Raw genomic sequence first — 22,901 nt, 5'->3', positions numbered from 1 at the left:
ACAAGTTGTATGCATTCACTGCCCCCAAGTAATTTACTTTTGACTGGGTGTACATGTACGCACACACACAAAACATAATCATGGAAGCATGGACAAATTCCAAGGACTCCAGGACAGAAATAGATCATTCAAATGAAAGTAAATGCAAATGAAAAACCAAAAACCTATTAGTATCAATAAAATTTTTAAAATTCCATACTGTTTTTCACTTGTGATAACACAGTCAATCTTAAACCACTGGTAGAGAGAAAACTGCTATAACCTTTCTAAAGAGCATTTGGCAGTTTTTATCAGGAGCCTTAGATGGCTGTATCTGTTGATTGGATAAATCCAGTTTTAGTAATCTATGTTAAGGAAGTAAGTGTATGAACAAAACAAAATTGAAAACACTGTATTATTAATGAAATTTATGAGCAATGTCGATATCTACCATTAAGGGAAATTGGTGAGATTAAAAACCATATTTTTGAAAAATATAACAGCACAGGCAAATGTTTAATTATATTATTAATTCTTATATTATTTATCATGCTTATTATAATCATGCTAAATAAAAATGCAGGATGCAAAAATACATTTACAGAATAATTCAAATATACTGTATATATAACTATATAGTATGTGTACATACTATACATTATATATAACACTGTATATATTATACTTACATATAAACTGATTATAACTGATATACAAATATATAAAATAAATACAGTGTTTATATATTTGGCTAATATAATTTTAAAATTTTTTAAACTTAAAAATGCTTTCTTTACATCATTTTTTGCATCTTTTACATTAAAACTTGGTACTAATTTTAGAAGAACTACAAGAGGTGTTTCACAGAGGAAACCATGTCCTTGAGGACACTGGGTTTGGTATTTCAGAAAAATGACATTTGATCTATGCCTTAGAGCAGGGGTTGGCAAACCCTTTTCCTGCAAAGGGCCGGATACTAAATATATTTGGCTCTGTGGACATGCAGGCTCTGTTGGAACTGCTCAGCTCTGTTACTATGGAGCAAAAGCAGCCACAGACAGCTCAGAAATGGCCGAACGTGGCTCTGTTTTAAGAAAATGTTACTTACAGACATGGAAATCTGAATGCCATACAATTTCCACTTCTGATTTTTTTCAATCACTTAAAAATGTGAACATCATTCTTAGCTCACAGGCAGTATAAAGACAGGCAGAGGGCAGAATGTGACCTGTGGGTTGCATGTGCTGACCCCTGACTTAGAGAATGAATGAGATACAAAGACAGTAGGTATGGAAAGAATAAAAGCAATCCCAGTTTGCTTTGAGGATTGGAAGTGGTATAGAATGCCCCCCTCACACTTACTGGGGAAGCACAGTTGCTGAAGGCGTTGCTCTGTAAGGAAAGATCTACCTCTAGAGTAGTTCTCCCTTATCCACAGGTGGTATGTTCCAAGACCCCCAGTGGATGCCTGAAACCATGGATAGTACTGAACCCTACAAATACTATGGGTTCTTTCCTGTATATACCTATGATAAAGTTTAATTTATAAATTAGGCATAGGAAGAGATTAACAGCAGTAATAATACAGTAGAACTAGTATAGCGATATGCTGTAATAAGAGTTGTGAATGTGGTCTCTCAAAATATCGTACTGTACTCACCCCTCTTGTGGTGATGTGAGATGAAAACATGCTTACGAGATGAGACGAAGCGAGGTGAGTCGCAGGTGTTATGACCTAGTGGGAGGCTACCTGTGACCTTCCCACGGTGTGTTGGGAGGAGCAGCATCTGCCTCTGGACTGTGGTTGACCGAGGGTGACTGAAACCAGGGAAAGCAAAACCATGGGTGAGGAGGAAGTACTGTGCCAGGGGACAGGTAGAGCTCTCTGGGGTGCCACCGCTAAGGAGGGCGGGAAAACCCATGCAAGTTTCCATGGGATACATGGGATTGCTTTAACCCAAACCAGCCCCAGATGGCCGTCTGGATATGTCCCTGAACAAAGTACTATGTGTTCAAAGGAAATAGAGGCCTCCCTCTTAGAAACTGCGAGATCACAGAGAAAAATGCCCTACTGGGTGTGGTTCACACCTGTTGAAGCAGAGAGAAGTTAAGAGTAAAAAGTGAAGGGAGGATCCTTTAAATATTCAATTTGACCAAGGAGAGTGCTCTAAGTTAAAGGCGGGACTTGAGATCATATATCCGTCATTGCTGCTAAAAAGAAACACTTTACAGAAAGGGAAGTCAGCCAGATTTCATTCGTCAGGAGGCAAGAGAAGGGCTGGCTCCACGTGCAATATGAACGAGCATTTTTGGAGCCTGTCTGGCAGCCCATTCCAAAATAACCAGCATTCTGTGAACAGATCCCCGTGACCTCTGCCCCACTGTTCGAAGGACCAACAGGACCAGCTGCTTCTGGTGCTACTCCACACTGGCAGTTCCAAGAGCTGGGAGCAGGGGAACCCAACTGTAGTTGAACCGTTCACTTGCAAAAAGATAGCAGAGGACACCAGTGGAAATTCTTTGCATTCATCTTGTCCCCCAGTTTTTGCTGTGAGCTTCTTTTAAATTTTTTTAAGTGATAGGGTTAGGAGGATGAGGGACCATGGCCCCATACACTTCCATGTCTTGCCTCTGAAATTTGATACTATGAAAAACTAGAGGTTTACGACTCTACAAAAGATAAGAGGAAAAGGGAGTTGTTTAAACTCTGAAAGTGTAACTGGGCAGTCTCTATAGATGTATGTACATGTGTATGCATATATATATATATGTTATGCATGTGTGTATATGTAATACATAGATAAATCCTTTATCTTGTAGAGCTGATCTTAGCATGGATACACTTCCGAAGCTAAGTCTTTAATGCTCCTAAGAACATCACAGAGGCACAGAAAATTAATAAGAACCATATTCTTTATATTTCATGTCTTTTCCCACCATGCAAAGGGTTTCCACTTCTCACAAAAGGCTACTTCTCTGCAAGCTGGCAGAAAGAAGAACCAAAATTATAAACCAATATCACATTTCTATTCAAAACCTATACTGCTTTTCTTTGGTCTGTTATTTTTTTTTTTCCTTTACATTATATAGCTAATAAATAAATGAGGATCCAGTATTATCAGGCCAATGGAGGTTGTTCCAAATATTTTTCTAGGTCATTTATTAAGAAAGGCAGCAAACATACACAGAGAGAGATAGATTATTAATTGTCAATAATCCTTATTTTTGAGGCATTTTTATTAATTTTTCTTTTGTGCACCTTTTCTGGGATTTTCTTTTTTCTTTCTTTCTTTCTTTCTTTTTTTTTTTTTTGCTTGTATAACTAAAGGAAAAATCATGAATGTTTTTTAATTTAAAAAATACTTATGGAAAAATAAAATAAAGACAGAGTCAGACAGTGGTTAACATGTGACAGCAGAACCTGGATGAACAATCCTCAGCTCAGAGGTACTTGGGGAATATTTAACTTTCCATGACCAAATTCTTGTGTTAAAGGAAAAGAATCCCACCTGCTTTTATCTATCCCCCTACATACCAAGATGTTATATTAATATGTGAGACCATTAAGTAAACCAGTTTGAAGCACTTCTGATTATTAGGTATTATTCTTCCGTTTCTTGAAGTACAGCATCCTTGCCTTTCTTGAACTTTCTTAGTGTTATCACAGACCAGGATTCCCTACAAGACTGGGACATAAGCTATTTCTCTGGGTTTTTGCTGAAACTTTCCTGGCCCAAGTTTTCATGACATCTTTGGTTTCTAATTCAAGGCCTTCATTTTTAAAAGGAACTACAAACTACAAGTAATGTAATAAAATTTGCATTGGCTAATTAGTAAAGGCAAGTCTGAATCAGAGGAAGATCCTATAGTATGAAACATAATTTCAAAGTATGGTGTTTCTTGGAAGTTCGTTTTACCTGAATGAGCTGTATGCTATTCAATAAATTTGCTCTGAACACTTGGCAGCCATGGTTTCTAATTCAGCTTAACAATTGTTCAGATTCCAATGGGGTCTCTTAACAACTTGAGAATTTCTCACAAATGCCAATTTAATTCTCTTACCTTAAAATTGTTCATATAAAGATAACGAAATATGGAATTTCAATAATTGTACAAATCCAAATGATAATACAACTTCGTTTTTTCTCATTGTTAACAACATAGATCTGATGGAAAGCATAAGAATATGTTGAGAATATGTCAGTGTATACACATAATAAGTGCTCAATAAATACTTGTCAGGTGAGCATAGGAGTTATTATTATAATTGCAAGCATTCCATTAGGGGGCAGTGGGTATGTGCAGAAAGTACCAGCAGTATTTTTCCATTCTCCCTCTTACTCTCTTCAGTTGTTATGCCAGAGAAGTTTTCAATCTTATTTTTGTGCAAGCACTATACAATTTAAGTTTTTTCCTCATATATTACCCATTAACACACGATCTGAGTTCAGAATAATTGCTTACATCACTCAACAGAATAGGCCCTCGGGGCTCTGAGTGACCAGATGACTCTCCCCAAGTCATGTGATGAAGAAAGAGCAAAGCTGAAGATCTGTTTAGCTCCTTTGAGACCCTGATCCCAAATTCCTCCTCCCTATATGGCTTTCTTTTTAAGTCTTTAATGAAATGCTGGGAAGATGTATGAGTGAGAGACTCTGGGTACAGGAGGTGTCACAAAGATGAATGTGTTCCATAAAGTTCAGGGACTTCACTATCATAATACATAAACTATGTTCATGAAGCTGGGTCACCACAACTGTTATGCTCAATCATCTGTTAAATGTCACGATGGGTGTGTTTTTTAGATGCACTTTACTTGCTGAAATCAGCTCCATTTTTAAGAAGCATAGGAAGTACCTTAACCAAGAGTACTTAAATTCTATTTATAATGTAAAATAATAAAACGACCCAAATCTATTCAGTCCTTGATAGTTCCCAAAGCTTTCTACACCCATTATCACATGTGATCCTCATCATAACCATCTGGAGCAGCCGGAGGTGACAGAATAATCGCTGGGAAGGGAACCGGTATTCAGACAAAACAATCTGGTTAAGTTACTAGTCTAATCTTCTACTGAGGTGATGCAGAGGTGGAAATTTACAAAATAATAGGGGTGCCTGGGTGGCTCAGTGGGTTAAAGCCTCTGCCTTCGGCTCAGGTCATGATGCCAGGGTCCTGGGATCCGGGCTCTCTGCTGAGCAGGGAGCCTGCTTCCACCTCTCTCTCTGCCTGCCTCTCTGTCAAATAAATAAATAAAATCTTCAAAAATATTTTAAAAAATAAAAATTAAAAAATAAATAATAATAAACTACCCAGACAGAATGCTAAGGAATAGCATGTGATGGAGAACGTTCATGTCTTCTTTCAGTAAACTTCAGAAAGATAACAAAGGCTACTGCGCCCAGTACAGAGGGGAGGTGTGTGATGCTGTCCTGGCCAAAGACGCTCTGGTTTTCTTCAACAACTCCTACGCAGACCCTGAGGAGGCCCAAGAACTGCTGGTTCACACCGCCTGGAATGAACTGAGAGCCGTGAGCCCGTTTTGCCGACACGCTGCTGAGGCTTTGCTGTGCAGCCACATCTTCCAAGGCTGCAACCCCAGAGCAGTGCCTAATCCTATACCCGTTTGCAGGTAAAAGTTAAAAAAAAAAAAAAAAAGAAAGAAAAAAGTGGGAGGATTCTGTTGAATGCAAACTGAAGAGTTTTCAAAAAAAGCTGTCCTGTGCTATGAAAAGGCAGCTTTCATCCAAAACAGACGTAATTAATTGGACAATAGTCCTGCCATGTAAATCACTGATGACATCCTAAAATACAAGGGCTCTGAACTTCTAGAAAGTGTCATAAAAGGTATAATACTCTATTTTACTTGTTATTGTTCACATCATCATATTTATAAGTAGTTCTAGCTGTGAAATAAAAAAAAAAACAAAAACAAAACCCGCAAACCTAGACCTCATTAGTGAGCTACACTAGAGAAGGAAAAGAAAGGTCCATTTCAAATGTTTCAGCACTATTTGCTGATGAATATGAGTTCTTGGTGACCATTTCAGAATATTACTTTCTATAATATGTGTATTATCTTTAAATACATTCCACCCAGTGTTCTAATTTAAATACTAACATTCCTTCTCATGGTGGAGGGGTTAATAAACAGTTACTTCTTTAAAACACCCATACTCTTTAAACATGGAAATTCACAAATCCATGTTTGATAGAATTATCTTGCTTTATTTACTTCATATGTAGGAAAGACCGGGATCAAACTGGCTTTTGGGCCAAGTAGAACAAAGTTGAAGCACTGTTTGTACTGCTTTCTAGATACATGTAATCTTGGCTAACCTTCAGTTTCCTCATCGGCAAAACAGAGAGGATTAAAGGATAAAACGTCCTCATGGTATGTGTTAGAAACTGGGTAGACACTGTTTTCTTCTGAAGAAAACACACCAACACAGCACATTTCCACCTCTGTTTTGATAAAACCAGAAACTATTTATATATTGAAATAATCATAGCGCCTTGAGGTCATTAAAATAGAATGCTCTATTCCTCAACTCACTGCAAATATTGAGGGTTTGAAGAAGTTTTAAGATGAATATAACTTGCTGTTCCTTCATCCAAGATAATTATATTTTCATCAGACATAACATCTAAGTATCTCTTGGGGAACAATCAGAATTAAAATTGAGTTGTATCTTTATATGCTAGCACAAAATAAATTTATTGAGTAACTTTCAACATGTCCTAGGCTAGCTTCCATGCAAGAGCCATACATGTTCTTTTTGAGAATAATTTACCTTTTTTGGTTTTTTTGGATTAAAAAAAATCCCTTTCAATGAGATTTCAAATTTATTAGAATAGCATAATCATCTCCTAAATCTTTAAGTCGATTATAGCATACTTTAAAAAAATTCCTTTCCTTAGAGCTTTTGTTTATCCTTCCAAGTGGTTCAAAAGTCTTCAACCATTTTGCATTTCTAATTACTTCTAGTTATTTGTGAGATTTTTAAAAGCATTCTTTAAAACCATTACTCACAGTTTCCTTTACTTTTTTGTTTTGTTTTGTTTTGTTTCAGAGTAGAATTCAGTGATTCATCACCTACACACAACACTCAGGGCTCCTCATTACAAGTGCCGTCCTTAACCCCCATCAGCCACTGAAATCATCCCCCCCACCTCCCTCCATCAACCCTCAGTTTGTTCTCTATCTTTACGAGTCTTATGATTTGTTTCCCTATTTTCACCCCCCATATGTTCACCTGTTTTATTTCTTAAATTCCACATCTACTCATGCTTTTCTAATCATAAATAGTAATTAAACACTTTGCCCAACTTTCCATGAATGAAAAAGAATTTCTTTGACAAATATTTATTGAGCTTCTACTGGTCTCTCAGCACTATTCTAGGGCATTTGTTTGTGGGACTTACATTCTAGTAGGAGAAGATAATGAGCAAGAGACACAATAAATAAGTAACTTATATATTACCTTAGGAGGTGTTTTGAATCATGGGAAGAGAAAAAATGAGCACCAGGTTAGGGGAGATCAGGGTGCCAAGGATGGTAGATAAAGTTTTGATTTTAAAAATAGGTATTATCAAAATAAATGAAATCTTGCCATTTTCGATGATGTGGATGGAACTAGAGGGTATTAGATTAGTGAAATAAGTCAATTGGAGAAAGACAACTATCATATGATCTCCCTGATATGAGGAAGTGGAGATGCAACATGAGGGGTTTGGGGGGTAGGAAAAGAATAAATGAACCAAGATGGGATCAGGAGAGAGACAAACCATAAGAGACTCTTAATCTCACAAAACAAACTGAGGGTAGCCAGGGGGAAGGGGGTAGGGAGAGGGTGGTGGGGTTATGGACGTTGGGGAGGGTTATGTGCTGTGGAGAGTGCTGTGAACTGTGTAAACCTGGTGATTCACAGACCTGAACTCCTGGGGCTAATGATCCATTATATGTTTAAAAAAATATTTTTAAAAATTAAAAAAAAAAAATAGGGTGTTGAGGGTAGGCCTAATTAAGTTAAGCATAATTTTACTGAATACTCCACACTTCGTCTTTGAAAATTTTATCTGGAATTATAAACCAGGTTAGTATTATCAACTGTGTTTTATCTGCCAATGATCAATTTTTAGACCATTACTTTTAGCTTTTATACTTGATTACATAATCATATATACAAGCACCTGGTGTAGCGCTGTGACTTATTCCTGATGCTCACTGTCATTCATATCATAGAAAATCTTTTTCTTAAATTCTCTATTTTTATTCATCTCTTGTTCAGCTGGAGTAAGTATTTTTTCAGATTACATGTTAAAAAACTTTTTACCATTATCTTATGAGTATGTGTGTGTTTCTATTTAAGTCTTCTGTTACATTTAAATTTCCTGAAAATCTTATGCACTCTAATTGTTTTTTGGCTGTGCTGTAATGAAGAACATATCAGGCAATCCTGAATTTTGTTCCTTTAGAGGGAATATTTTATCTTGCCAAATCGTGGGAGGACTATTTTTTCATCTCTTAGATTCAAAAGATTTGTAAAATTCATCTGGGAGTAATTATTTTCATTATTTTCTTTCCTTTCAGGAATGCAAAAATAATGAATAATGTACCTTAATTAACAGGCTTACATCATTTTTGTCCTAAAAAATACTTTCTTTTAGTATATCTTTGAGTATTTTCTATTTCTTACGTACTCTAATTTTCTTATGGGGAAACATTATCTGTATGCTGGATTTCTTGCCGGCTCTTTCCCCTCAGCTGTCTCCTCACGTATTTTCACTCTTCCTTTTTTCTGTCTGCATTCAGTTCAGACTTGTCAAGTTTTCCTGTTATTTGTCCAGTGTCTTGCAGTGCCATTTCTTTACAGTTTTTAATGACAGTTTTAAGTTCTTTGGTGTCCCTTTCACTTCTTTGTGGTCTTTACTTTCTTCAGTTGCTACTATGTTCAAGTTAACTTCGTTTTCAGCTATTTTACATTTCATCCTGATTTTTTTTTTCCCCATGAAAAACTCTTCTATAGAGGTCGTCTTTAATACACGTCAATGAAAACAAAGCAAGACAAACAAAAATTTTTCTCATGTGTTCTGCTTAAGATAAAAAAATAACTTCCCAGTGTTATTTGCTTCCTCCACATAATGTGGACCACAGAATTTTTTTCACCTGCCCCATATTATTTTTGTACAGTCTAAGAGTGCTGTAGGAATGTAGAAAGTTGTGTTTGTGTGACCCAAGGGTGGGACCCAGGCATAAGAAGAAGCAAGCTAAGCAATACTCCTCTGCTTCTTCAAGTTCTCGGAAGCCTTGAAAGCCCCACTGCTCTCCCTTCCATTACAGACACCTCAAGAATTCTAAATCCTATTGTTGTTCTTATGACCACATTGTATCCCATCACATTCATATGCACGGCCCTTTCATTCCACACATGTTCAGTTGGCCCATATTGACAGGTGGCTGCCCAGAAAAGTGGCAGTGTAGGCATGAGTGTTTTTAAAACGACACCACTGTTTGACATATATATGTCCCAATGCATATGTATGCGCGCACACACACACACACACACACACACACACACACACAATTTCCTCCTCTCTGAATCCTTTAGATTCTGAATGAGCAACACTGCTATTATCTCTAATTTCTTTAATATTCTTTAATTTCCTTTTATTTTTAATCCCAAATATTTTAATTTGGAGTTAACCAGGTTTTTTTCTATGTCATCTGTCCTATTTTCTATAGGATAAACAAATATCATGCACAAAATTCTAATTAGTCCAACTAGTCTTTCTTCAGCCTCTTCATTTGTAATAAAACACATGGATGAACGTAACATTTTATATTTAAATAGATTAAATTACTCTGGCCTTCTCAGACAGACGCGCACACAGCCACGGGCTAGGAGGCAGCTTCTCCCCAAAGCTAGGGTGGTTAAGGACTCACATACCCTCCAGTAACCCAACAGGAGGGCGATGCTCTTCCCTTTTGGTGCACAAAATATGCAGAGGTGCCAACTGTGCTCCTCAGTCCCTGCCCATTAGCCCTGAGATAACAGGAAAATCTCTCAGGCTTGAAACTGACTGACAATGACCTATGACTTTTATTATGCAGATTTTTAATACTCGATGTACCTTGTTTCTGTCCCTTTGTATTTATTCTCACATGAATTTGAGAGAATGCATATTAGGGATTCCTCATCTGTTACCTTCTGAACTTCACAATTCTTTTCCCCCAGGAGAATTAACTACACTTTCAAAACAGAGCAAGACAGCGTTTCATCTCAGGGATTATATGCTATCCTCATAAAGTCTCCAATTATTTACAATAAAAGGAACCTCTCAAAAACACTTTTGCAAGAACAGTGATGACGTTTTAAAAATATGGAATCTAGGCTCTGCCACAAATTTGGCCTTGACATGCTATGATTCATCAAGTTTTGTTCTCCATAAAATATTTTAGAGAATACTGCCTGGCAGTAAAGGAGCTCTTCTGTGCAAAAGAATGGCAGGCAATGGAAGAAAAGACTCACAGAGGACTCTACAGATCTGGGATGCACCCGCTCTCCATGCCAGATTGCTACAAGCTTCCCAGCATGCACTGGGACCCCACGGCCTGCACCAGACTGCCATATTTAGGTAACAGAGCTCTCTCAAGACTTTAGAGTTTAAGACAAATCTATTATTTTGAAGAAGCTAAGCTGTGAACTTAAATCTCCCAATATTTCTAGGCATTTCTAATGTATTTTTTGAGTTCTGCCCTTTTTAGATACTTAATTACAGAATCCTGCTGTCTATTCTAATTACCCAAGTTAGCACTGGGGTTTAATTTCATTTGTTCGAAAAGAAATTAAGAAGCACTTTTAACTGCTGCTTAAGATCTTATTTCAGAACGAGAGCTTGTAACATTTTTTGGAATGTGCAGAGAAAAGGCTAAGAAATCTCATATTGTGTCAGATGAGTGGAATAAAAGAATAAAGTACCCCTTCTGAGCCAGCAAAGCAGATTTCTAAGCATGCAAAAATAAGCCACATGGCTGAAAATGCTGATCTCACAAAACAAAGCTGAATCTCTGCATGTTGTTTAATGAACTTCATGTGGAAGGAACGATGTTGTTAGCCCTAACAGCTGGTTTAATTTCAATGACACAATCCTTTCTCATTCGAATGCAAAGAATGCTTTCCAGTTGTATATCGAAAAACTGAAAGAGAACTCACATTTCTTAGCACTCACTCACAGAATATGTGAGGTTATCTGGATGCTCATTTAAAACAAATTTTTATCCTTTCCCCCTCAGATTATAAAAAGGAAAACTTAACAAGTAAGTAATTTTGTTTGTGCCCTTGAACCTTTATGTGTATGTAATTGGATTCGTGCATGCGTATTTACACTCATACTTAGAGAACAGAATGTACGGCCCCCTCAAAGGTTTTTTTTTGCTAAGCTTACTGGTGTAAAACAGGAAGGAAGATCATCAGAAATCTCAGCTTACAGCTCCTAATTAGGCCATGAAGAGCACTGTATTTACTAAATGATACAAATAATATCCCCTACCCCAAGGTTGTAACTTGCTTGATCCTTTCTATGGCTACAAAATAAGCCAAACTGAAAATATCACCTTTTGATTTTACATTTTTGATTTTCATAACATCTAATTATTTACAGATGAAAACAAATATTTATTTGTTCTTTGAGTCAATTCATGATCCTCATTTGTGACAACAGATCTTTCTTTTGGAAGATGGGTGTTAAGACAGCTACTTTCTAGCATAAAGTTTACAGGGTCAAACCGAACAGTTTTAAAACTGGGTGCCTCAAAATCCCTAGGGAAGAATTCAAGAAGGTTGCTTGGAAAGAGATGTCCTAGACACAAAGTTGTATCTGAGGATGCTTTAACCTACCAGAATGCAGAAATCTTCAGAATGAAACTAGAAAAGTTTTCATGTCAATTAACTTCCACTGATTTGAGTGATCTAAGGTTTAAATCATAATAATTTCCTGTGATCTATCTTCGGGGCCTGACTGCCTCTGCACCTGGCTAAGAGCCAGGCCTTGATTTTTCCAGCCTCCTTCAAGGACTGAGACTTAGGGTATTAAAAGAAAGAATGCTACAGGTCCCACTTGAACGGCTCGGTGTTAATAGACAACAGCAGCATGAAACCCTAAAAATCTATTACTCTGGAAGCCTGTCAAATTGTTATTTCCAAACAGAAGGAATGAAAAAGAAATGTTTCGATTCTTTGTCATACGAGCAGCTAAAGTTCAGTTTGATTGGACCTTTAACTGGTGACTTTGGTCTTCATTATCCCTTGATTGTTTACTCATTCATCCACCCAGGCATTCATTCCACTGTATGGAAGGTACTTACCTTCAGTCCTAGACTAAATACGAACACACACACAAAATCCGTATTTCTGCCTCATATACTGATTCTAAAAAGTTGTGAACAGCATAAATTAGTTACAATAAATCAATTCCCTATTCTTAAAAACCTAGTTTAATGAAGTCTTTGGTACCTGTAAGAAAATGAACTGCAAATGTCATCAGTGGATCATTTCACTTGGCCACGTCATGGGGAACATCTAAAACCGTGCTCCCTGATTAAATGCAATTATTATTGAAGAAATCGGCTCCGGCCTTTATGGTAGGTTGACGGCTAAGCAAAGAAGACATCCTAACTAGATAGAGTGTCCCATATTTTATGGAGTGTATAAAGCCCTCAAATATTTCTTACCAGTGCACTTTGAAGGGTGATGGAATGGTTTTTTGTTTTTGTTTTATTTTTTTGCTTGAACACACACAGTAGAATTTCAGTAGTTTTCATTTCTATAATTTTTCTTTTTGCTGAGATGAAGTATGTTTTTGAACTTGTAATGTCTTTGTACTATTTACTTTGCCTCTTTGGCAGGCATTTCAATATTCCTGAATTCAGCAGAGCTGTACGCACTCTGTTTTTCCTCAGATGGGTTTGTGGGGGACAGTCTCCGCCTCCCAACTGATCTTCAGATTAGCTTTCTCTCACCTGAAGAGCCGAAAGCTGTATCAGCTGGACACATTCTTGAGCGACATTTCTCTTCCGTCAGTAATCTACAGATGTGATTTCACTCTTTTCTAGCTTCTCGTTTTGAAAACGATCAGTCGTCTGATAGGAGTCTGGTTACTTTTTCCTATAAGCAATTTGCTGCTTCTGTTTAGAAAGAAACTTGGAGATGTTTTTCTTTATCCTTATTACCTGCCTGGTGGAAATCCTCTATAATGGTGTGTTACTGAACATCTCTTTCCAACTCTGGACAGTTCAGGCTGCAGGCAGGCAGATGATCTTTCTAAAGCAAAAAGCTGATCACGCTACTCCACTGATGCTAGTCCCGCCACGGTTCTCCCCACTTACTGCAGGGCAAAGTCCAAACTACTTACCTTGGCATGCAAGGCTTTTTATGACCCAGACCTGATCTCTGCAGCCTTATCTACACACAAGGAAACTTTTAGGTGCACTTTTAGGAAAGCACCACAACTGCTTGGTTTGGACCCTGAGATACGCTATTCCTTCTTTGTGGAATACTTCCTCCTCCCTCCCTGCCCCCCTTTTCCTCCTGCTCCACCCCACACATACTCCTTCAACTGGGCATTCCCTAGTCGACCTTTACACTTAATTTAAAATTATTGATTTTAGAAAACCTACCTAGTGTATCTAGACCTGGAGCTGAACTGCCCCTGGATGTTCAGAAGCTTGTAAGTTTTATAAGACTTCTTACATTCTATTATAATTATCAATTTACCAATTGTTCCCCAGCTAAATACTTGAACACAAAGATTTGTCAGGTCCACCACAGTATTCTGGATACCCAACATCAATGTTAACTTAGTGAATACATTAACGTATGGATGAATGAGTGAATAAAAATTCTCTTGATGTGATAAAATCAGTGAGAGAAGAAAAAGACAAAAAGAAGGGGACCCAGATTGATAATTTGGATCCAAAGAGATAATCGGTCACTAGGGAAGGCCACAACAAATACATCAGAAGTAATAAACAAGGAATAACAGAACTATCCAGAAAGGAAGATATAATTAAATCAATGAAGCAAAATTATTACTCAAACAATGCCAACTTCTGCATTTTGAAAATAAATCTTACTAAGTCTTCATGGATTAATCTCTATGTCTGACATATTTTTTTAAAGATTTATTTATTTATTTTGGTAGGGGGCAAAGGGAAAAGGAGAGAGAATCTGAAGCAGACCTCCTGCTGAGCATGGAGCCCAATGTGGGGCTCTATCTCACAACGCCAAGATCATAACCTGAGGGGAAATCAAGAATCGGGCACTTAACTTGCTGAGCCATCGAGGCGCCCCATGTCTAATATTTTTCATAAAAAATTATCCTAATATTTACTAATGAGACTACACAACCAATTTTGCAAATTACATTACATTCCCTCATGTGTTAAACATGGTTTGAACCGCTCTGTAAAATCCAGATACAAAAATAGTCGCCTCTTCCTGTCTTTCAATGCTTGCTCCTACTTATTATTAGCAGGAAGTCTAGCTTTCCAATTTAAGTCCCCCTCCCCACACATCTTGGATTAATTTAAAAAAAAAAAAAAGCCTTCATAAGACTCAGTTCAAAGAAAGTCAATTTGGCTTTCAAGCCGATCATAAAGGAATCTAGGAAGTCAAAGTCCACCACGGCCGTGATACCTGATGAGAAATACTGTCACTGTTCTTGCACAAATGCACTGCTGAGCTAGTCTTCCAGTTTCCGTGCCTGAGCTGATGGTCTTCCTGCCACAGCAATGACCAAACTTGGATCTCCACAGGCTCTAAAACCAGTTGCTAGCCATTGGTGCTCAGGCCATAAAAACTGTCTCCACTCCTACATTAAAAGTCATCCAATGGGCACCCCTTGTAATCTCTGGCTACTTGTCATCACTTTTATTAAGTGTCCTATTTCAAACAGCTTTAGGCATCTACTGTAATAAAAGCTTTCTTTTGACTTTGGGATGTGCTATATTAGTATATTTCCTTATATCAAACACATTCATTTCCTATATTGCAGCCAATTGCTAACATTTCATTTAGGATTTTTTAAAATCTATGTTCCTTAATCTATGTATGCACTTTTCCCTTGTGCTAACATTGCCAGGCTGTGATGTTAGTATTTATAACTTCTAACATTGCCAGGCTGTGATGTTAGTATTTATAACTTTCTAAAATAATTTTATAGATTTTTCTCTTATTGGAACATTTTATAAAATCTGGAAATTTAATCTCTTCCAAGACCAAAAGAATGTATCCTTAATTCTATAATGACTTTTAAATTTCCTGGGTATGACTAACTTCAGATTTTCTGATTTTTCAAATTCAGTAATATGGTCCTATCATTTTTCTAAAGATTTAAAAAATGTAACTACATAATTATGTGTTACTGCATTTTTATTTCAATCTACTGTAATAACTCCTTTACCACTCCTAATTTCGTATGTTTGTGCCTTTCTTGTCTTTTAAAAATTAAAATTCCACTGATAGACTACTTTATAAATGTAAGACCAACTATTGACCTCTTTTTAAATTCTAGCATTTGTGGTATGTGTATTCTAACTTATTTATTTCTGCTTGTACATGGTTGTTACTTTATCAGCTACTTTTCTCTGTTCTCTGTAGTTTTTGTTTCTTTTTCCAAGTCTTGAGTTAAATGTCTAGCTCATTCAATTTCATCCTTTTGATCTAATGGAGAAAGATAACTCTATGAGTTTACCACCGAACTTCCCTTTGGCCAAAGCTCATATGCCCTATCAGGAAGCTATTTTTGAACCTGTCACTATGGCTACTTTTTACTCTTTGAGTGAAAAGTTACTGAATTTTTTTTTTAGATGTCCTAATGGATTTTACTTAGTCTATTGTTAATTGCATTTTAGTCAAAGAATAAATCCACATAATTTCTGCTTTTGAAATCTGAGATTTACTTTTGTGGCTTGACCAAAGATCATGTCTGTCAGTATTCCGCAAATATTTGAAAATAGGGTTTATTCTCTCCATGTCGGGTACGAAGTACACTGTTTGCTATTAGAACATTCTTGTCAATTATATTATTAAGATACTCTGAAAAAAAAAAAAAAAGATACTCTGTACCCATGTTTTTGTCTTTACTCAATTAAAAGAATATAAAATATAAATTAATAGGGTTGTTTTAATAGATACACAGAGGACTTTGCACTCTACAGAGTGATACAAACATGACATCATTTGGTTTCCAGAGTAATGCAGATTTTGCCTTGTCTTCATATTTGCATGGACCTTTTTAATAAAAGTTTGACAGGAGCTCAATTTCTGGATGAACTCACTTCCCATTTGTGTCCTTGTATTTCCACTCTTCATCTTCTTCTATTATTTTTGTTTTGTTTGTAAAACAGTAAATGTAACAAAAGCTCAGCTTTAGATGATCCTGACCACAATTTCATGAAATTATTTCATTTAATAACTTAATTAGCTCCATAATTGTTGTCAGGTCATAAACGACATGATGCAATTTAAGGAGCACTAGCCCAGGATCTGCATTTGTCTTGGAAAAATTGGTTCCTTTCTCGGGTCTCATCTTTAAAATTCTGTGATTCTGTAAGCGGGACTGACTTACAGCTGGATCTCTGGATTTTTACGCTTGGCCTTTAGAAATATATAACCAGGGAGAACCTAATCCACGAAACCACTCTTAAAATTAAATTTAGTTTACTAAATTTGCTTGAATTTAGTGAAGATTGCTTGAATGCAAAGACTGCTTCTTAAAAGTTTAAGAATGAATGAAAAGAATTTTGTTTACTTACAGCATTCCCACCCATGACGTCCTCAAAGCCAAGCGTGGACATTCCAGACTTGCCTTCCTCTTCCTCTTCCTCGTTCTCTGTCTCACCTACATACTCCATGACTGTAATAATCTCCATCATGTCCAGCTTTGCCATATTTGTGTTTCTTACTGTGACTACTCTTTATTGCTGCCGACGACGAAAACAATGGAAAAACAAGAAAAGGTGAGATTCTAATGTAAGCTAACCACATGTAGTAATGTTTTAAAACCTACAAACTGAATATTGGAATTGGGGGCAGGAGGAGGAATATATATAACACTGCATCTCTTTATGACATCCACTGCCTTGCTTTAAGATGAAGCACCCCACCATGATCTTTGAAAATATCAGTAACTTTTTGCATAGGATCACATGTCCTAAGGTTAATTTTTCACAGCAGATAGGATCTAAACAATAATTTGGAAGAATATGGCCATTCCTGCTCCCTATCTGCCCCTACCCCCTAGGCCCACTGCCACACCAGATTGGATAGTGACAAAATTCCTAAGGAAAGGTACCTTCTGACTCCCAGACAAAAGAAAGTATTTCTTGCTTTAAAACTGAAGGATCTTCCGCTGCCTTAGTATAATTTGTTTTGTTTCCTCCTAACATCGTATCTCTTTAAAAACCTAAGCCCGAGTACAAAGATCTCACCTGATCCTGAGTTTATCACTGGTCTTCCCTGTCTTACTTGCAGAGAATCGGCAGCAGTAACCCTCACTACACTTCCTTCTGAGCTTCTGCTAGACAGACTTCATCCCAACCCCATGTACCAGAGGATGCCCCTCCTTCTGAATCCCAAATTGCTCAGCCTGGAATACCCAAGGAATAACATTGAATACGTGAGAGATATTGGAGAGGGAGCATTTGGAAGGGTCTTTCAAGCAAGGTAAAGTTACCCATGTGAAAAATCTTGCCACGGAAATATGTTGTGTCTAAAAAGTTACCAGACCACTACCTTGATGCCTAGGTTGCATGTGCAATATTTATTATCAAATAATTCTTCACATCGTTAACCTCATTTTACTGAGTACTGTACTTTGAATCTCAATAGTTTTTCTTCTCTGCTGAAAAACAGTGCTGGGTAGGAAAGAATCTTCATTTATGTAGTGTTCAAATTATGAGCTATTAGCAAAGTTTAATTTTATTTCCTTGTCATAAAATAATTTTATGGTACGTTTTAATCATAATTTCTTGCATTGTTTTTAGTGACAGTAAATTTTACTTCTCTTCCATTTTCTATTGCTATTTTCTCCACTTTATTTAAAATTTACTTTGACCTAGTATTTCCAGTTAAGAATTCAGAGCCTGGGGCACCTGGGTAGCTCAGTGGGTTAAGCCGCTGCCTTCGGCTCAGGTCATGATCTCAGGGTCCTGGGATCGAGTCCCGCTTCGGGCTCTCTGCTCAGCAGGGAGACTGCTTCCCTTCCTCTCTCTCTGCCTGCCTCTCCGCCTGCTTGTGATCTCTGTCAAATAAATAAATAAAATCTTAAAAAAAAAAAAAAAAGAATTCAGAGCCTGACATGTGTAGATATTAAATAGATGTCCATAGAATGGCAAAGCAGAAAAGAGGAAAAATAATGTAAAAATGCCAGAAAACAATGAGCTCAAGGAAGGAGTATGTATAAGAGCCAAGGCTAGTCCATTTATTGCCTCTGTGTGAACTGGAAGGAAATGCCCTTTCTCCATGGATATGGCTCACAGACACACAGCTGGGCCATGGAATGTTGACTTGGTTTTAATCACCAATTGTCATTCTGTCCTGGTGTTCTTGGGCAGGACACAACCTTACTGTCACTCACAGTAGCCCTCCTATGGAGGTTACATGATTAATGAAAATCTCACACATATACTCATGGAGAACCAAAAATATGCAAGGCACCACTTTAGGTTTCAAAAGGATACAAAGATGAGTAAGCCATGGTCCCTGTCATCCAGGAATTTAGATTCTGGCCAGAGATCAAGGGTTTAGGGCGGTAATAACAATCTCGTTGGATCTGTGTACTTCAGATTTCCTGACATTTACAAATAATGCATTTTCAAACAACCTGTGTTGAAAACAGTCCCAGTGATTTTTATTAACTGGCATCAAAAAGGTTTAAGTACAATCTACTCTTGCCATCTTTTTTTTTTTATTCTGTAGCTCTGGGAAAGGCTGCAAAAGTGGAAGGAATATATATGAATGTGTGTAGATGAATGTTAATATGTATATGTTCCTGATAGTTGATCTCTTCCTATATAAATGTATCTCTCAGGGCTCCGGGCTTACTTCCCTATGAACCTTTCACAATGGTGGCAGTGAAGATGCTCAAAGAAGAAGCCTCAGCAGACATGCAAGCAGACTTTCAGAGGGAGGCAGCCCTCATGGCAGAATTCGATAACCCTAACATTGTGAAACTCTTAGGTATGAAAATAGAAAAGAAGAAATGTATTGCATTTATTGAAATTATTTGCATTTATTGCAAAACGGAGTCTTTCCAAGTTTTCCCCCTTCATCCTACACTTGTGCCTTTTCCGTTACTTCTTCATCAGAGGGACATCTCTGTTCCTTCCTATATAGTATTTTTTGCACCATGGAATGGAACATTATATTAAATAACCAAAGGTCAAAAAATTGTTTTTTTAAATTGCTCATAAAAATGTTATCATTTCTTAACTTGTCTCTCTAGAATCTATAAATATACTGATTGCTAAATCCCTAGAATTAAAAACCAGCCCCCAAATAAAAAATCCAAGATAATGGTATTCATTACTTCTCTTCCTTTTTGAACAGAGACTTCTAATTTTTGTCTGAAAGAAGAATCCCAGATTTCATAATCTATTTTTACAGTGATATGAAGTTGTGAAACCCAAATGATTTAATATTTTAGGGTGTCCCATTTCCCTCTCAAATATAGCAAGAATTTAAAATTTGCAAATGTCCTCCTGGCACTAAATCTGAGGCTCTATATGCACATTTTTTTTTTCTTTCTAGAATAAACACTGTAAAACCTAAATTTTGAAATGTTTCACTGAGTACTTCACCTAAGATTTTTGCCATTGTTTTTGTCATCCTTTCCAAAGTTCATACATCTTCCTAACCAACCTTCTTCAAAGAAGTAGAAGAAACATAGAACATCACACGATCAACACAAGCATCCATTCCTAAATTCACTCACCAAATGCCTATTGAGCACTTGCTGTGCCAGATACCCGGCAGGTGTGTGGGATTTAAAAGAGTAAGACATGATTTCTGCTTTCAAAGTGCTAACAGGTTGGAAGAGAAACCTCAAACAAATTTGGAAGAGAAGCCTCAAACAGATGATTGTCATGGGACGGCAGGCCCTAAGCCAAGAGAAGGAAAATCTGATCAGTAGGGCTGGGAGCCGAGGCATTCTAGCAGGAGTGACAGATAAGCCGAACCTTAAAAGGAAAATAGGAGATGTGTGAACAGACAGATAGGGTCAGGGTTGGGCTGTGATGATGTCCACAGAAGGCCAGGGCCCCTTATTTTCCAACCTTGGTCACTGGCTGTCGGAGCGCTCCTCGTGGAGAGCCACGGTAGACACCCCACATAACAAGGCGCGTGATTTTGGTTGCAGGTGTGTGTGCGGTCGGGAAACCCATGTGCCTGCTCTTCGAATACATGGCCTACGGTGACCTCAATGAGTTCCTCCGCAGCATGTCCCCGCACAGCCGGTGCAGCCTCAGCCACGGCGACCTGTCCGGGGGGGCCCAGGCATCCAGCCCTGCCCCGCCGCCCCTCTCCTGCGCCGAGCAGCTCTGCATCGCCAGGCAGGTGGCCGCCGGCATGGCTTACCTCTCCGAGCGCAAGTTTGTGCACCGGGACCTGGCTACCCGGAACTGCCTGGTGGGCGAGAACATGGTGGTGAAAATCGCCGACTTCGGCCTGTCCAGGAACATCTACTCGGCGGACTACTACAAAGCCAATGAAAATGACGCCATCCCCATCCGCTGGATGCCCCCCGAGTCCATCTTCTACAACCGCTACACCACCGAGTCGGACGTGTGGGCCTACGGCGTGGTGCTGTGGGAGATCTTCTCGTACGGCCTGCAGCCGTACTACGGCATGGCGCACGAGGAGGTCATCTACTACGTGCGCGACGGCCACATCCTCGCCTGCCCCGAGGACTGCCCCCTGGAGCTGTACAACCTGATGCGCCTGTGCTGGAGCAAGCTGCCCGCCGACAGGCCCAGCTTCCCCAGCATTCACCGCATCCTGCAGCGAATGTGCGAGAGGGCGGAGGGGACGGTGAGCATTTGAGAGCCGACGCCTGCCCAGGGCAACGCTCCCTTGCCCGCTATGACACTGTGGGAGCCCCTGGCATCGCAGCCCCGTCTCCAGCTGGGAAGCAAGGCTGACGGACCCCGGGAGCATGCGCAGTCTGTGTCCCGGCCAGAATCGAGCCTGCGCAGAACTCACGCGGGAGACCGACGCATGCCCAGTCCACCCCGCGGAGGCAACCTGGAGCGTGGTGTGCGGGGAGGCAGTGGCGTCCTCTTCGGTCCCTGAGTTAGCTGGCGGCAGACTTAGACTCTGCTGCATTAAATTTTAATACGAGATGTGATGCAGGGCTTCATTTTGAACAGAGTTAATTCCCGTCCATTATGGAAGTAGTGTCTCTTCCTGGAAGACACTTAGGTCAAGTACGGAAAACTGAGAAGGAAAAAACATTGTCTCCCCACCCGAAGATGGGTGCTGGTGTTTTGGGGTTTTTTTCCTTATTGAATTTCTTTCTCACATTTATGAGTAATTTTATATCTGTTTGTATTCTACAGAGTTGTGGTATACTTTATTGAGAGAGGGCTTCTAAGGAATAAAATGATAAATCAGTAAGGCTGTGTTCTTACTGTGATTTTTTAAATTTCTTTTTCTGTCTTTGTGTTGCTTCTCCTGTGGAAGTTTTTCTTTTGTGGCCCTCGTCATAAATACCATCTGCTTATTTTATTCCTACAGTTTTTCTGAAAAAACTTTTGGGTCTCATTAATTTACGTTTTTCTTTGAAATTTTTATTGGTATCTTTCCTTCACTTTCTTTCTTTCACTTTCCATGACTTTCTGTCCTTTTGGTTATTTAACTTGTTTTTTTTTTTTTTTTAACCTCATATATGCAACAAATACCCTGACAGACATAATAACTTTTAAAGTAACACTGTAGACTGATATGTATATAACTTCTGCAAAGTAATAGCATTTTCTTCTGCTTGTGAAGCTACACATTTCAAATTTGATATTCATTAATTTATTGCCACAGTCTATTAAATCTCTTAAACCAAGTTTACGAGATGTCACAAGATGGTCTTGTGGCTCTGAGTTATTTAAAACTTGATGTTTTGGGGCATTCTGACATTTTTTTTTTTCCTGACAGAAACCAATTCCATAGGCAGTAGAATTAATGTAGTGTTATTTATCAACTTTCTGCAGGACTATTAACCCAATCCTGTAACATTTTTATGGTTAAAACAAACAAAACAAAACCAAACACCTCTGGAACTCAGATCCCTGGTACACAGATTTTTCAGAAGACTTCCACATGATAACATCTTTTTCTAAGCTCAACTTGAATAATATGAATTTATTTAGGAAATGATATGAGCCCAAATTTTCCTGAAAAGCATATAAACGCGGACAAGAAAATAACCATATCTACTGCAGACCAACTTACTAATTCAAACTAATTGGTAGTTAGGACAATGGAGAAATGGTCTGAATTCTTAAAAGTAGATTTTCAACCATCTGCTGGAAGAAGCCACCTGAAATCTCCAAATCTGCCTCTATGCAACAACTTATCCTCTTTGCTGGAAAACCTGCCATTTCTTGCCCAAAGCCCCTCCAGGCAAGCAATACAAAAACGTAGAAATTACCCTGGACTTTGCCCTCTTCTTCACCCCTAACAGTCTATCAGTTTTACTTCCCAAAACCCTCCTGCTCATATCCCTTGCCTTTCAATCCAACTGCCCATTACTCAGACTCTATCACAACCTTCCTTCCATTTCAGTGCCAGCTGGATTCCATGGCTAGAACAACATGAGGACATGCTTATTCCGAGTTCTGATTCATCAACAGAGAAGTCAGAATTCAGGA

General features: G+C 38.3%; 1 protein-coding gene across 6 annotated transcripts in view; it reads left to right on the top strand.

Annotated features, from left to right (window-relative positions):
* Nucleotides 1-21,092, top strand: part of MUSK (muscle associated receptor tyrosine kinase) — a 93,548-nt gene extending 72,456 nt beyond the window's left edge. For 3 of the 6 annotated variants that reach the window (XM_032308811.1, XM_032308809.1, XM_032308806.1), the window contains 7 exons: nt 5,349-5,612; nt 10,443-10,618; nt 11,277-11,300; nt 16,799-17,000; nt 17,515-17,706; nt 19,073-19,221; nt 20,399-21,092. In XM_032308811.1, coding sequence (XP_032164702.1) covers nt 5,349-5,612; nt 10,443-10,618; nt 11,277-11,300; nt 16,799-17,000; nt 17,515-17,706; nt 19,073-19,221; nt 20,399-21,081 — 1,690 coding nt within the window. In that variant the 3' untranslated portion in view covers nt 21,082-21,092. The remainder of the gene's footprint in view (nt 1-5,348; nt 5,613-10,442; nt 10,619-11,276; nt 11,301-16,798; nt 17,001-17,514; nt 17,707-19,072; nt 19,222-20,398) is intronic. The other 3 variants (XM_032308812.1, XM_032308810.1, XM_032308808.1) reach the window with 1 other exon arrangement.
* The last annotated feature ends 1,809 nt before the right edge of the window (nt 21,093-22,901 follow it).

Source organism: Mustela erminea, chromosome 12, assembly GCF_009829155.1.
Source record: "Mustela erminea isolate mMusErm1 chromosome 12, mMusErm1.Pri, whole genome shotgun sequence".
Lineage (NCBI taxonomy): Eukaryota > Metazoa > Chordata > Mammalia > Carnivora > Mustelidae > Mustela > Mustela erminea.
Note: the sequence above shows the minus strand (reverse complement) of the source record. Positions and strands in the feature narration are given on the sequence as shown.